Source organism: Balaenoptera musculus, chromosome 5 (genome assembly GCF_009873245.2).
Source record: "Balaenoptera musculus isolate JJ_BM4_2016_0621 chromosome 5, mBalMus1.pri.v3, whole genome shotgun sequence".
NCBI classification, from domain to species: Eukaryota; Metazoa; Chordata; class Mammalia; order Artiodactyla; family Balaenopteridae; genus Balaenoptera; species Balaenoptera musculus.
This window is the reverse complement of record NC_045789.1, coordinates 97,969,631-97,986,580: the sequence shown is the minus strand read 5'-3', so window position 1 is coordinate 97,986,580 and position 16,950 is coordinate 97,969,631. Positions and strand designations below refer to the sequence as shown.

General features: G+C 34.2%; 1 protein-coding gene across 11 annotated transcripts in view; it reads left to right on the top strand.

The window, feature by feature from the left end:
• Positions 1-16,950, top strand: part of CPEB2 (cytoplasmic polyadenylation element binding protein 2) — a 63,944-nt gene that overhangs the window by 14,962 nt on the left and 32,032 nt on the right. For 8 of the 11 annotated variants that reach the window (XM_036852289.1, XM_036852295.1, XM_036852293.1 and 5 more), the window contains one exon: positions 15,301-15,351. The exons of 1 other annotated variant lie outside the window; for it this stretch is intronic. In XM_036852289.1, the coding sequence (XP_036708184.1) occupies positions 15,301-15,351 (51 nt within the window). Of the gene's footprint in view, positions 1-15,300; positions 15,352-16,950 lie in introns of those variants that run through there. 2 more of the 11 variants (XM_036852299.1, XM_036852298.1) reach the window with 1 other exon arrangement.

Below are 16,950 nucleotides of genomic sequence, written 5' to 3'. Positions count from 1 at the left end.
CCTTGTCGTTTTTCTTCTACATGTCATATCATAGGGATTTGAAAGTGTTTCAAGGTAGAGAAGCTATTCGTAAAAGTTGGAGCAAATTAGGAAAAAGAATCAGCCCCACTAATCTTACACTATCAGTCTCATCACAGTTACAGTTAACTGTATCTGAAGAAATTCCGTTAACATACTTGTTTTCATTTGTCTGCACATTACATGTTAGTAATTATTTTATATTTCTTCATAAAAAGTATCTCCTTGCCTTTTACATTAATGGTGAAAATCTAGCAAACTATGTGAACTTGTGATGAGAGATATTAGTTGTCTGTTGCTGCCTAATAAACAATCCCAAAACTTAGCAGCTTAAAACAACAATAAACGTTTATTACCTCACACAGTTTCTGGGGGTCGGGAATTCAGGAGCAGCTTAACTGGTTGGTTCTGGCTCAGCATCTCTCATTGAATCAAAACCACGGGTTACTTTGTAATCTTTCCGTTTTTAATTCTGTAAAGCCAAGAATACCTTACAAGAGTTAGCCTAAACACTCTAGAACTTCAGAGTTGGCCGCAAGATGATGGCTCTGGCTGAGTTGGCAATATTGATCAGATATCTAAACATTTTTGTTCTGATTCTGGATTTTGCTTGTGAAGGAGTTTTTCTTTCTATTTCCTTTATTGTTAGAGAAGCTCAAGGGATCATTGGTGATTGTCAATGATGTGTGATAATGTTAATTCTGCTCACAAACTAATAATGATAGTTATATTTTGATTTTTGTTTTTCGTTTTTTTGAGAGCGGTTGCTTCTAACTAATATTCAGCCTAGTTTTTTGAGTATCTGTAGTTGAGGGCTTGTTTTTTTTTCACTGTTATCCCAACAGTTCCAGCGGCATTTGTCTTGGATCCACTGTTTAAGAATAGAAACCGGCAAGCAGCTTGTGATTATGAAGAATTTCCCTCTGTTTATTTCCTTGCCTTCTGTAGATAGAAAACCCTTAGAAATTGTAATACAAGATAAAGTCAGTATTAACTGTTACCAGTGAATAATTAAAACTTTTTCATTGTTGTTTCTCCCAGTCTTCCTTAAAAAAGCCCTTTGAACATGTTAAGAGAAAACATTTATTATCTCACTATTAATTATCTCAGTTTTTCTTTTTTTCTAGCCTGTTTTATAATAAAAGTGGAGGGAAACCTAGAAAGAAGAATTTGAAAAAGAAAATGGAAGCAGCATAAGGCTAAGAGGAATTTAATAATTAAAAAACTCAAGTTAATTCAAAATTCTTTTGTTAGAAAAATTATCTTTGGATGTGGAAAGGGGAAAAACATGCTTATCACCACCTTTAGGAATCATGGTGACAAATCTCTGTTTCTAATTGGAGTATTTTATGTTCCACACTTATTATGACAGGGAACAGAGAAAAAAAATAAAAGAAAAAAACATTTTGAGAATGCTTCTCCACATAGAATTAAGAAATAAGACTGGTACTTCTGCCAAATTGCCATCATATACCTTTTAAAAATTATCTTGATACCAAGTGCTTCCACTTGGTTTTTTCTTTTATTACTAGTACAAATTTCCCTGCCTTCTGGGATATCATACTGTGTATCTTCCTCCCCGCACTCTGATCATTACAGATCTTCTTTGTGCTGGGCCTCAGTAAAATCTGCAAAAGCAAGGTTATGACAAATAGGCGAAACCAATCCCTGAATTTGTTTCTCCTCCCTTCCATTCCTGATCTTCAGGTCATCACTTCAGCCTCTATCCCATCTCTCTTATCTTTTCATCCCTTTCAGAAAATTCTATTCTCTATTTAATATAAGGAAATTCTTTTCTTTTTTCTAAAAAACAGAATGAATCTTATTTTATCCTTCTAAAATATTTTCAAAAAAACCAACCATTTGCTTTGTCTTTCTTTATGGGATCTAATGAACAAGGAGAAGGGAGTTGTGGGGTAAACTTGAAAAACCAAAAATAAAAATGAATTTCTTATTTCCCTTTGTGTTAATGGTGAAAGTTTCTAGAAAATTTTCTGTGTGAACTTGAGTGATGAAAGATTATATTAGTTATCTATTGCTGCATAACAAATTACCCCCAAATTTAGTAGCTTAAAGCAGCAATAAACATTTATTGTCACATGCAGTTTCTGTGGGTTAGAATTCAGAAGCACTTTGGCTGGTTGGTTCTGGTGAGGATCTCAGGAGGTAGCAGTCAGGATATCAGTGAGGCTACAGTCATCTGAAGGCTTGACTAAGGGCTGGAGAATCCTTTTTCAAGATGGCTTACTTATGTGGCTGGCAAGTTAGTGCAGGCTGTTGGCAGGAGAACTCAGTTCATCACGTGGACCTCTCCACGGGACTGCTGTAGTGTCCTCAGAGCATGGTGCTGGATTCCCCCTGGAGCAAATGATAAAGCGCAAGGCGAATGCCCCAGTGTCTTCAATGATTCAGCTTCAGAAGTCTCACACCATCATTTCCATGACATCCTGCTAGCGACATAGGCCAGCCCTGCTCAGCTGGGGAGGAGTCAGCTACTCAAGAGCTGTGGCTACTAGGAGGCAGGGATCAGCGGAGGCCGTCATGGAGGCTGCCTTCCACAGAGATGAAAGGCAAAAACTAAATTTGCATTTGGTTCTGCTTCTCTAAAGGAAAAGAGAAAGTACTTCAGGTGAGAGTTAATGTTGATAGACAGAAAAGCGATCAAGCAGCTCTCCGGAATCCAAAGAAAGTCTATGGCAGGTTGCTGGCATGACTGATAACTGACTAATTATACTAACAGAAGGACCCTCCCACCCCCACGTAAGCCCAGAATGCAAGCCTGATGGTTTTTACAAGTCAGTAGGTCATTGTTTAATGTTAAGGTCTTTATAGTCTGGCATAGCAGGTGGAAGGGCCTTGTCAAGGCTCTAAAGATGTGAAGTGATGGCAACCAAAGATGGGGCTCTGAATGTATTTTATTCCACTTTTGTTCCTTTTATTCTACTTTTGTACCAGGCAGTGTCCAAGACCCTGCTGTGCATTATGTGAAACAGACGTGGTCTCTGTTCTTGTGGAATGTGGAATGTACAGCCTAAGGGGGAAAGAGAGACCTTATATGTGTAATATACATAGATACATAGAATATACTAATATAACATGATGTATACATGCAGTACATGCAGATTATGTATAGATATAGCTACAAGTGTTAGAAATAGTGTGGAGAGAGGTTATAAAGTGTTCAGGGAGGTAATAGGTGGAGGTACCTAACGTAGCTATGGAGTAAAGAAAGCTGAGACCTGAAACCTGAGCAGCACAAAGATGAAAATATATTGGGGGGAAAGTGTCAACTAGACAAAGGGACCAGGTTGTATTTAAGAGCTCATCACAACTGAGGAACTGAAAGCAGACTAGTCCTGGCATAGATTGTTCAGGGCTGCCTGATGCTGGTTGGGTATAACGCCGCTCAGCCAGTCCAAGGGTTGGGGGGAGTTGGGGGGAGGCTGCTGCCTTTTCCTCTGTACTGTGAACAGTAACACACTGTTTTATACTTTCCTGAGTACGAGTGGCACTGACTGATCTGTTTTATTTATTCTGCAGTGGTTTCTCACCATGAACATCCTATTTTCTGATGACTGTCTTGATTTTTGACAAATATTTTCCTTTTCAAAGAAAGGACAAATATAAATTCTTTTAATGGTTAAAGTAAATCATGCTTTGCCAAGCGCAGTTCTGTGATTTTGCAGTTTTGTGTTTGCATACCTATTTTAAATAATCTGTGATCTTTTTATGTATGTGTGGGTCAGTTCATTCCCCTTTAAACAAAAGAACAAGACAGTGATTATTGTTAATCTCTCTTCCCTCTCTGCCCTCAGCAATTTACAAAAAAGGTCTTACTGTGTAAGCATTTTTTACCAAAAATTGCTTACCCCCTCCTCCAAAGCATAAGGGCAAACAAAAAATTTAATTTAAGCGCATAAAAGATCATTTGAGAACAGTAGGAAAAAATGTAGCTTATATAACAATCTTAGGAGAATCTGTCTCAGCAAGTCACAATGCCTTTACTAATGTTCCCTGAACAATTCAGGGGAATTCAGGAAAAAGGATTTAGAGCGTGATTTTACAATACCAACATATTTTAGAAGTGGATGCCTTTAAAATGTTTTTATTTATTATGTGTTTTTATATATCTAGCATCATTTTTATTACTTGACTGCTAAACTCCTAAGACTCCTGAAGTAAAAATCTCTGCTTATTTTAAGGAAAATAACCCCTGAGAAAATAAGGAATGACTTCTATAAGGTGCTAAGTGGTCCTGGTAGTACCAAGTAAATTCTTGCTGCATTTCTTCGAAGAAGACACTTCTCTTTTCCCTCTGATTCTCTTCGCCTGCCTTATATAAAATTGAAATACAGAGTCACAAAATAACTTGTATAAATTTCTAAACGTCTGGTGTGAGAACTTACGTTTTGAACTTAAGAACTTCTAAGCTGGACAGAGGTTCTCAAACTTGGAGAGCATGTTTAACGGGCAGGTTTCAGGGCCCTGCTCCTAGAGATTGTGCATTGCAGACTATGTAACGAGTACACTTTGAGAAACTCTCATATAGGAGAACAAGATCAAGGAGATCTGTGAAGAATTTTTAAAATTTTAGTGGAATTTATTAAAATACAGCAGAGTGAATAATAAAACTGATACCAGTAATATCCATGCCAAAGTAGTTACATGGCTCCTCTTAAACTGCCCTAGCTTATTCACTCTGACAGAGAGAGACATGCATTTCTCAGAACCAGTTTTGCTTTTCTTTAGCCACTTGTGGTTCCTGAGTCAAAATTTTCACAAGTGCCAAAAAAAGTATAGACAAAAATCATTTCATTAGAATGTCTTCAAAAAAAGATAATTAAGGATGGATTGCTATGTATGCTTTCAGTTTTTAAATAAAATGTTTCCTTTTATTTTAAAAAGGAGCAAGTAGAATTTACATATTCTTTTCCCTTTACTTCATTGATTTTTTTTTTCTTTTTCCTGTAGATCACTGGCCTTTGATAAAGAGAAAAAATCATTATCTTTGGAATAAATTATATTTATATAGAAGCCATATACATTTTATTATATGTATTCTGACTTTAAGAGTTGATCACTGTTGTGACATACCTGATACCTTTACCCCCAACTACTCAGAATTTAGTTCATTTTAAGGAAAGTACGATTTACAAGAGTTTACCTTCTGTCGTAATGCCTGCAGATTGAAAAGGAAATTTTGAAAGTGTGGCTGTAAGAGTTCTTGTTTTAGAAGACTTATTTGAAATACGGTATCATGGATAGAGATTTTAAATTTTTATTTCTTTTTAAATATGTGTCTTAATTAGCAAAAATATTATTAAATTCAGAGTATAGTTGAGTTGTTATTTCTTCCAAGCATCTTTGAATATTCAACTAAATGATCTGAGTTACATCAGACTGCAGTTTCTTTTTTAAAAACTAAAACCCATCACACAGAAATGACAATGAATTTTCTTAAAAATCACATTTATTTATTCAGGGCATATATGTGTTCATTAAAAGCTTGTTATTCACACAAAGCATCTTTCTTAGAACTTTAAACATGGGCTTATAACTCTTATTTTTAAATTGAAAATAAAAACAAAAAGAATACTTTTTATATAGAATTTGCAGTGATAAAAGCAAGTATATGGGATAACTAGGCCTATGAATTTTAGCTGCTTATGGTATTTGAAAAGGATCTGAGAATCTCTAATGAAGGTTTTTCCCTCCAGAGTATAGGACTTTATCCTTTTGAAAATGTTTTTCTTATTACAAAAAGTAGTATGTATTCATTAAAAGAAATTTGGAAAAACTCGGGAAAAAAAAGTTTTGAAATCATCAATAGTTCCACAAGCTAAAATAACCACGTTTGATATTTTTGATGTAAAATTTTTCTAGTCTTTTCTTTTTAAATATGTAAGCATAAGATATTTGAGATATTCCAATGTTTACCTTCCCTCCAACTGGGTTAGCTTTTAAAAAATTAGTTAAGAAAAAAATATATACATAGATTAAAAAGTGAAATAGTGCCATAAGACTTACAGAGCTAAAAATAGAAGTCTTTTCCCTCATTCTTCTCTGTTTACTTCTGATTCCTGTTTCCTAGGTGTAGCCACTTTCAACTTTATTTTACCAATTCTTCATGTAATTATTTGTAAATATTAAGTGGTGTATGCTTTATATTTCCTACATTTTAGGTATTATCTTTTGACTATCTACTTTAACTTACCCATACCCCAACATTTTCCCTGCTCTGTCCTCTCAAAATTATTTTAGGACCACTTTTGTTTAAATTAGAGGGTATATTTACTATGATAATGCAAATATTATTCATAGGTGCACTTCATATGTTCTGTACTATAACACTTTCTTTTTCATATAACTTTCTTTTTCCTGGAATTAATCATCGTCTCTTTTGGTTTGTTTGGTTAGTTTTCTAAGTACTAGTCACTAATTCATCCCAAAATATATTTATAGAACACTGAAGCTGCTCTCAATACATGTAAAAACATCAAATAGTCATTTAGATTGATTTTTTTTCTTCCTGCTGTTGTAGGTATCCTTGTAGCCCACCGTAACTGTCATTTTGGGACTTTCCTAATCCCAGGAATTCCTTTGTCCTTTGGAACTCATGTCCTGATCTCCATGTGCTTTCTTAATGGTTTATGCCTTTGTTTTATTGGGCCTGTCTTACAGAACCTTCCTTCAGATGGGATATAAATTTTGAGACTTGTATGTACGAAAACATGTTTATTCTACCTACATAAGATGATAGGCTGATGTGGAATTATATATTAGTAATTTAGAATATTGAAAGTAATGCTTCATTACTTCCAGGGCTACTGTAAATATAATACCATTATAAAACCTGCTCATTTGTATGATTGATTGTCTTGTTTTCTGTTTTTTAATTTTTGCTTTTTTTTACTGGAAGCTTTTAGAATATTTTCATGCCTGTGGTTCTGAAATTTTGTAATGACGAATGCGGGTCTTTCCAATGTATGGTGGTGGGGAAGGGTTTACCTATCTGTCTTCTTCCCCTGTCTTCTTTCCTTTCTTCCATCTTTCCTTCCTTCCTTCCTTCCTTCCATTTCATTGTTTTATTTCTTGCACCGCACATTCATTGAGCCCTCCTATTTAAGAGATTAATTTCCTTCAGTTCTTGGAAATTTTCCATATTTCTTTGATAATTTCTTCCTTTCTATTTTTTATGTTACCTCTTTCTGAAACTCCTGTTCTTGAAATATTAAGCCTCCTATACTCATCATTTGCTTTTCTAATTTCCATTGCTTTATCTGTTGTTTTGCTTTTGGAAAGGTTTCCTCATCTCTTATTTTCAACCCTTCTAATAATTTTTTTATTTTAAAATTTTTCTCTGAACAACTTTTAAGACCCTCTTTAAAAAAATTCTGAAAACTTTCCTATTTTTATTCTTTGATCTTATTTCTCTGGAGTATTTATCTTTAAACACTGTATTATAGTTTTGAAGATTATTTTTCCATTTCCTTGTATTGTCTATGCTTCTTTTAAGTTCCTCTTTTCTATTTGTTTGTTTTCTCATGCTGGAGGCTGTCGTCAAATATCTTATGATCCTTTGCTGTCCGTTCATTTTTAAAGATAAGACAAAAATGGTGATTGGAAACTGTGTATGTAGTTAGGGCTTATAATCTAGTGAGCATTACTGTAAGCCAATCATGGAACTAACACAGTGTCTGTACTCACGTCTTTTCTTTTGGTCTGTGGAATGAACCTGGTTGTATGTCTTCATTCTTCTGCCTGGGAGCTGTAGGCCTGCCTACTAGCCTTCTTAGAAGAGCCAAAGAAGGGGCTGCGTGTCTCTCTGGTTCATGTAGAAACTGACAAGCAGTCATCAGCCTTCCTGTTTTCAGTTCTACTCATATCTACTCTCAGTAATAACCAGAGCTTCTTATTTCTGAACCTTTCCAGGTTTCTGCTATAGTAAATGGCTTGTTTGTTGATAATCTTCCCCAGGCACACACCAGTTTTGCTTTCAGTGCTTTCAGTGATTTCTGGTCTCCAAAGTCAGCTACCACTCACCCATTCATGTTCACAGCTTTTGAAAGTGTTGATATGATTCTTCTGTGATCTGTTCCCATTCTCTTTGTTCTAATGTGCTGTCATTTTAGTGGTTTCAGAAAGCAGCAGAGATGAGCACTGTGTTCAGTCCTCCGTGTTCAGCTGGAAGTCTCTGTAACCCCTAGTCCGCTTACCTCCTTAGTGAAGCCTCCCTAACACTATAGTCAATAGTAGGTTACTTTGGTAAAGCTTGTTAAGGAACCATATTCGTTTTTAATTTGAGCACCTTTCTCATTTATTTTTGATTCAGTCAGTTTTGGTTTTTTTTGTTTTTTTTCAGTGTATAGAACTTTTCACATGATAGTGTGTCATGGGAGCAATGACCACTTCTGTTTTTGCTTTATTTTTAATCAGCATCTGTTTTAGTGCCAAGCAAATAGAAGGGGCTCAATAAATTATTGGCTGAATGATTAAACATTTTTCCACAATAATTTTTTATCATTATTTGTTTAGAACTTTTAAAATTATTTACACACATGTAAAATAGTTTGTATAACCATTCCCCTACAGTTGGACATTTAGGTATTTCAATTTTTAAATAAAACTCAGTGAGTTTATTTCCATAGAATAGACTTAATACATTTGTTTTTGAGGCTCTAGATGTATATTGCAACTTATTTTTAAGTTTTATGCCAGTTTATACTCCCACTGATGATGTTTGATTGCCCATTTGTTATTCTTAATATTATTTTTGTTAGTAAACCCTTTTACAGTTTAAAGTTTTGTGACCATTAGTGCAACTTGATTTTAACATTAATTGCATATATCAGTTAGTACCAGTTTTATTGAAGTAATTTTACGATAATACATTATCTTACCAGATGATTAATGACTTTGGTTTAGCCTTTTGTGTTTTTTTGTCTTTCTTTGTGGTTCTACTTTACTTGAAATAAACTTTTTGGTAGTCTATGTTTCTTGGTGTTTCTTAATATATTTTCTAGTCATTAATTGGATAAAAGTTTTAAAAGTTATAAATAATTATTAGGTGAAAAAATTATGATGAGATCCTGAATTAAGAGTTAGTTAACTTGATTAATTTTCCTGGAAACTAAAGTAGATTGATGGCTTTTATTAGATGTAGGTAAGGAATGATTCTGTTGCTTTCTTGGGATCTGGATCTAAGGGTATTTTCTACATTTGTATGATCTTATTCTTAGGCTTTTATGAGGCATGCATTGAGATTTGGGAGTGAGGTCAGGAATGACTGTCCTACCCATAGGATCTGAGCAGAGATTGGAGTTACTCAAGGTTGGTAATGACCACATTCTGAGTGGATTTTACCAGGCTTCCTATGAAGCATTTTTTTTTTTTTCTAATTAGATTTCAAAGTAAAGGTGAAATGTAGATAATGAAAAAAATATGAAAAGAGTGTACCAAACCAGAGGGAGCAATGCTTTATTTAAAGCATATAAAAAGGAAGTATTAGAATTTTTCATTTGAGGGTGTGTGTATGTGTGTGTGTTTAATATATGTATACAATATATAACATATCATTTATTGAGCACTTGATATATGCCAAGCACTGTTCTGAGGACTCTACATGTATGTATTAACTTATTTAATTCTCACAACTAAGGGTAGATATTTACCCTTAATTTACAGTTGGATGACTGTGGTGGCTTACTAACAATAATTGTCTAAGCTTCAGTGTTAGTAAGTGGTGGAATTTAATAGCTCTTGAGTTTGTGCTTTTAACCACCACACCATACTGCCTCTCTTACTAGTTGGTTTAATGTTCTAACTCAAACTCTTTATGATTCTAATATGTGATTTAAATGTTTATTTTTCCTATTAAAAGGAGTTGGCAGAATGTGTGGCATTGTTCTTCAGCAATTTTCTCATCAGTAATGAGGCATCATTAACTGTGAATACTGGGGCTTTGGAGATCATTTTTTGGATGTACTCATTAAGAAAAAGAAAACAGTTGTGGAGAAGGGAAAAATTAATCTTGGCAAAGAGCAAAAAGCAAGACTTGTCTTTTTCCCTCCCCTCCCCATATTTAAGGGGTTTAGAAATGAACTGATAAAAGCTTGTTCTGTGATTTTTCCATTCACTGAGACAATGTCCTTTCCATGCCCCACATACAAACATATATTTAGGTACTATACTTTAGATTGAGCTTATGGTTCACATAACAGAATGAGCTATTTCATTCATCCATTTAATACATATTTGAGTCTGTTATGTACTAAGCTCTGTTTTAGATGCTAGAGTAGGGAATAAAAAAGACAAAAAAAGACAAAGTCCTGCCCTTATGCATCTGTTTGAATGAAGGATAGAGACAACAGGAATCAGTGCTATGAAGGAAGAAATATAGTGTCAAGGGAATAGAGAAAGAAAGAAGCTGCTGTTTTAGACAGGATGGTCTGTGATGGCATCTCTTAAAGACCTAAGTGAAGTGAGAGGTGCAAGCTTTTGTCATATCTAGGCAAGTGCATTTCAAACAGAAAGGAGAGGAAATAATATGGATCCTGAAATGGGAATATGCCTGGTATGTTTACGTAATAGCAGAAGCCAATGTGGTTAGAAGGGTAGAGCACGAGGGGCCAGATATTTATTCTAAGTGCGGGAGGGTTTTAAGCAATAAAACAACATGAGCTGACTTAGGTTTTAAGAGGATCACACAGACTGCTGAGTGGAGACTAGACAGTGAAGTTATTCTGGCAGTCTGAAGAGATGGGGATGGCTTGGGCCAGGGAGACAGTGAAGGAGCTGGTGAAGCGCAATCAGGTTGATCTGTATGTTGATAATAGAACAGTTGACAGATTTATACACAGCTTAGACAGAGTGAGGAGTAAACGTAACCCAAGGTTTTGGGATGAGCAAACTAATGGAAAAAAGTGCTATATACTGATCTGGGGAAATATGGAGTTGAGGTAGAGAGTTGCAGTTGCAGTCATCTGCTTGGAGATGACATATGAAGTTTTGGTAGTAGATAATATCGCAGAGAGAGGCAGTGTAGAAAGAGAAGGCCAAGGATTGAACACCGGGGCTTTAGCATTTAAAGGTTGAAAAGAGGAAGAGGATACAGCAAAGCAGACTTAAGGAGTGGCTGCTGATAGAGGAGAACCAAGAGAGTATGGTATCTGGGAAAGGAAATAAGATGATACTTCATCAGATGGATATCTTCTTGTTAACAAGAGACTTTAAATTTGAGAATACACGAACATTAAGAGATGTTGAGGAAGTGATTGCTTCATTTTATCCTTTCGAATTCATATTTCTATAACTTAAAAGAATGTTTAAATCCAAGGAAAAAGTGAAATAAGAAATGTTATAATTTTATCACTATTTGGTAAGTTCTTTTTATTGGTAGTAAGTAGTTTAGAGAAAGAACTCATATGTTGATATATATCAATAAATGTATATATGTGAATAGTCTAATATTGGCCTAACTTATTGCAGGTCTTTAAATACTGCTTTGTTAAAATTTTAGTAACTGGTAATTTGTCTTTACAATTGGTAAGTTGTATGCAGTTGTCATATTTCTCAGTGTTTTTTGATGCTCTAATATGCATCTGAAATGGCTAACATGAATTGTCTTTTTATATATGTATTATGCATATTAAAATCATAATAGACTAATAAGACAATTTTTGAGACTGTAGGTCCTCTAGTTATTCACTGACACCTAAGAATAAATGTATATTTTTCAAAATTGTTTATTTTAAATTTTATAGTATTTTAATGTAAAAGAAAAAGTACCAAGAGGTAGTATATACCCATTACTTATAGATATGTTAAAACCACCTTAAATTATTATACTTTATCATATTTTCACAATAATAAATAATAGCCCAGTTACCTAAAATTCAATTTGCCCAAACTCATTACTAGAGGACTTTATTTGTAAGGTTAGTTTCTTCTGGTATGACAGAAAACTCATAAGCAGCTTAAACGACATAGAAGTTTTTTTTCTTTTACATAAACATAACACTCCTAGAAGCAGTACTGTGATTTTCATGGATCTAGGGTCCTTCTGTCTTGCTGTTCTGCTATCCTTCACACCCAGCTTCTGCCTCATGATCTAAGATGGCTGATTCAGTTGAGCTGTTGCTTCTGCATTCCAACAAGCAGGAGAAAAGGTAAAAGAAAGGGGGAAGATCTTCCCTTTTAAGGATACCTTCCAGAAACTTCACTTTACCAATTTTGTTTTACATCCTGTTGGCCACATCTTAGACACATGGGCATACTTAACTACAAGGAAGCCTGGGAAATTTACTTTTTTACTCTGGGCAGCCCTGTGTCTGTCCATTTGGGTGTCCTAGTATCGACAGAAACAGGTGTTAGTCTACAACTACCAGTCTGTGCCACAGGCCCTTAGATAATAGGGAGAAATTGGTTTTATAGCAATGTGGCTTTTTCCTATTTTTCTTTTCTATATTAAAGTATAAGTTAGCTATTATGCTACATAATCATTCTGTGAATTTTTTTAATGGATGAATTTACCCTACAACCAACCGTGCATACTTTTCTCCAGATTATTTTATTAGCTAGGAAGTCATTATAAGATAGTGACTAAGTATGGAGCTAATCTGCCTGTTTCGAATTCTGCCAGTGCCACCTGCCAGTAGGGTAACCTTGGGCAAGCTATTTAACCTTTTGTGGCAAAGTTTATCTTCAAGTGGGAAGATAATAGTACCTAACTCACAGGATTATTATGAGGGTTAAATAATTGGTTGTAAAGAACTTAGAAGAGCTCCTGGCACATCATAAGCCCTCCAGTGTTAGTTATTACTATCAATTGGCAGGTTCTTAATTAAAGTAATTTTAATACTATCCCATGTAAAATACAGCTGTGAAAGTTGACTTATAAAGATGTATTAGTATTTCACTGTGGCAGAGGAAAAGTAATTGGGTAATTTTAAAACAGTCTAAATTTGCTTATTTCATTTTGGAATATTTCATTAGTTATATTGAGAGATTTTCTTCTGTGGAGAATTGTATTTTAGAACATATTTACAGATGTATATCCATTTGCAAATAGATATCTGTCTTTTGAACTTTCCACGTAAGGTGTGCCTTTTAAGTCCATTCAGAGACCAGAAGTCAAAAAACTATTAGTAATGAAAATATCTTGTTACCTGTGTCTTGGGACAAATAAACTGAACAGTGAACCTATTAGAAGATAATTATGTGGCAGTTGAAAGTTGAGTGTATTTTGAAGTGGAACTAGTCTTAAGGCTTTGCTTAATTTACTTTTCTTGGAAGTCTTACTTGAATCGCTGGGCTTGGTTAAATACTCCTTTGTGTTTTTTTACATAGCATACTGTACCTAACTCTTCACACTTGGCAGAGTTTATTGAAATTGCATATTTGTGTCTGTCTCTCCTACCACATCATAAGCAGAGACTGTATCTCACTCATATGTGTATCCTCAGCATCCTGCACTATCAGTATACAAGACTTAATGAACTTGTTACACTGATCGGAGCAATACAGGTTGCCACTTTTGTAGGGATTTTGATTTTCAATCTCAAGTAAGAAATAACAGTGATTTTTTTCATGGCTTTAAGTTGTTCTGTAAATTTGGTCAGCTGCAACAAGATGTTTAGAAATAGCATATTTCCAAAATAAACTATGATCCTTCAGACAAAGTACTGTTCCATGCTGTTGAAATCCAGTTTAAGAAAGCTCTGCTTCCTAACTCTTTCTGTCTTGTGCCTTTTGTGCATACTCTTCTATTTCTTACTCCATACTAAAGTATCACAACAATAAACGTATTTGTATGTTTTTAGAGTATGACAGCTTTATTTGAGGTCATTTAGTTAACTAATGTCTTGCTGCATGAAATTTAGGAGTAAATGAGAGGTGGTAAATTGTCCTTTGAAGGACAGAAACATTAACTATGTTGAGTCTGAAAACAAAATGTGTAGTTAAATTAGAGATCAGATGAAGTGTGTGTGTATGTATAAGTGTGTGTATATATATATATATGCAGATACACATACATAGCTATCTATTTTAATGTCAGAATTAGCTTACCTTTGCCACTTGGCTCTTGCACTGGAGATAATCAAATTCTTTAACTTCATAATTAAAAGCCAATAGAAAATATCTGTTTTGCATGGGATATTTTGGAAAGGACCCTTAGCGTATAAAGTACTTGCTGAAGTGGTAAGGGTAGATGCAGTTAATCTGTACTCCTTACTAATCATGTCAAATCCATTCAGATATTTATTGGTCCCCCCCCCTCTGGTGTCAGTGCATTACACACTATCATATTGTCTTTTTAAAGGGCTGTGCTAAAGGTTGCTGAAATGCAATCTCACAGATATTTAATTTTTAGAAGTTTTCTAAGTGGATTTTAATGTACCTTTCTAATAGACTATCAGAGATTCAGGCATTAGAGGAAAATCCTGTATTTTAATGGACTACAAACAACGATCATCCTCACTATTGGCATTTAATCAAATAAGTGTTATGATGTAAAACTGCTGGATAAACCACAGTTTGTTCATGCATACCTTTTTTCTCTTCCACAGCAGTATGTAGTACAGTATACTGTCCCTTCCACATTTTAGTAAATGCAAAACTTCTAATGAAGGATGACTCAAAAGAAGTACTATGCTCTTCAGCTTTAATATTTTCATTTTTTATATTTTTATTTTTATGACATTTATAAACTTTGAACAAGTTAAATTTCCAATATCATTTGTAATAAAACATTTAAGATGTTTTTATTAAACTTCTTTATTTAAATGAAACTGATAAAATCGTATTGAATTCAATGGTAAGTTGTGATAAGTTTTGGGGGCTTATTTTTTATTATGATATTTTGGTTTTTTATTTAAGAATGTAAGTTTCTTTCCTTCAAATATCATTTTTGGGAAAAGAGATCTTTAGCAAAAATTACAAACAGATTTGAAAATTTAAAATTTCACATCCTATATTAAGTTTGAAAGACTAGGATACCTACATCGTTTTCACATTAAAAAAAAACAAATAGGCTTTATTCTATAAGCATTGCTCCCAAATCACATTGTGCTCTTATATTCTAAGAACTAAAGTTAACTGTTTCTTTTTGTTTTCAATTTTCAGAGATAGTTTTAGTTAATACAATTTGAGCTAAACATTAATTTTTTATTCCTTAAGAACTGTACTGTGCTCAATACATTTCTCCTCCTTACTCCCCTTCCATTTTTTTGCTTTTCAAACAGTTCCATAATCTTCAAACTTCCCTTTCCTGTCTTTTTAAAGGTCGATTGAGCTATCCACATCCAGGAACTGACAATCTGTTGATGTTAAATGGTAAGTTTTATAACAACATTTTATGTTTCCAGTTGATTTATATAAATAAAGATGAATGAATACATGTTTCTCTAAACCTTCCCCATATACACAAGTTAATCATTTTATAAGTATTCAATATAAAAATAAAGCTACAACTCTTCCTGTACAGAAAGCAGAATTAGGAGTTTGAGTGTATTCTCACTGGCAAAGCAGTCATTAAAGTGTATTTGTGACAGTATGATTTAATTCAATCATCATGACTTTGGAGACAGTCCTGAGTTTGAATATCGGCTTTCCAGTTTATTGTATTAACTTGGTCAAGTAACTTCCGTGAGCCTTAGTTTCCCATCTGTGAAATGGGAGTAACAGTCTCAAGGTTCATTATGAAAATTAAATGAGATAATATTTGCAAAGTGTATAGAGCTTGTTACTTATTATAGTACTTGTGTTTATGTTCACCTAAGGAACATACTGGTGATTCTATAATTATGGGAGTCACACCAACTTAATTTATTCTAGCTAGAAAGTTTACACAGTGAATTTTATTCTGGTGGGAAAGAATAAATAAACTTTCATTAAAGTTGTTTTCTTTCTGTGGGGCAAACATTGCATTCAGAGTCACGGTACCTAGCACATCGATGACTGTGGGAGTAGACATGCAGGATTAAAATATCCTTCACAAAGGTATTTTTAAATCAGAGGGCGGGTCTGAGGAGAGGTAAGTAGGATGAAGAAGGAATGGTAAAGATAGCATAGGACTTCCTTTAAAATACATAATTAATTACTAGAATGGCTTGGCACTTCTTTTTCAGCTAAAGCTTTGTTGAAAAAAGATGGCAATGAAATTGAAAAACAAAGGCTGAAAAAACAGCCAGTGTAAAGCTAGACCATGTGAACTCTAGTGTTAAGTAAAAACTAATATTAAGTAAAGATGAAAAGATAGGAATAAAGTCTAGGCTACCTAGGAGATTGTCAGGGTAGATAGGATTTTGGAATGAGAGAAAAATTGAAGACGCAAAGCGTTAAGTGAGGTGCTAAATTGATTCATTCAACATTTGACCCATCTGTATTGAGTCGCCCACCACATGCCAGCCTAGTCTAAGCACTGGATTAACTATTAGTAAGGATCATCAAAGATGGTTAGAGGTAGAATCGTCAAGGTATTAACAATGGGGCCAGACTGCACTCTAGGCTGAGGCCATGTTCAGGCTAGACCTTACAACGGTCTAGTAGTCCACATTTATGAAGCTAGGGAATTTTGGTGTTTCCATAGACTTTGACCAGAAAGGCACTAGAAATTACATTCCAGGACTTCTTTTTTCTGCCATGGAATTAAAAAACCATATCATTTAAGTAGCTGGTCTCTGAACTCTAAATCTGTGACTAAAAATTAGACTGTTGAAATTGAGTTTACAAAACAGAAAATAGATCATAATCTTTATTACTCTCAGGGCTTGATTTATAAAATAATGATAGCTTTAGGTAACGATAAATTTTTAATATATTGATCCTGACTTCCTTAAATTCTTTTATTTTGGAACAGTCTATGTGGTAAATAAAGATCATTCACATTTCTATTTTAACTTCTAAAAAAAGCCAATTCAGTTGAAAAATTTG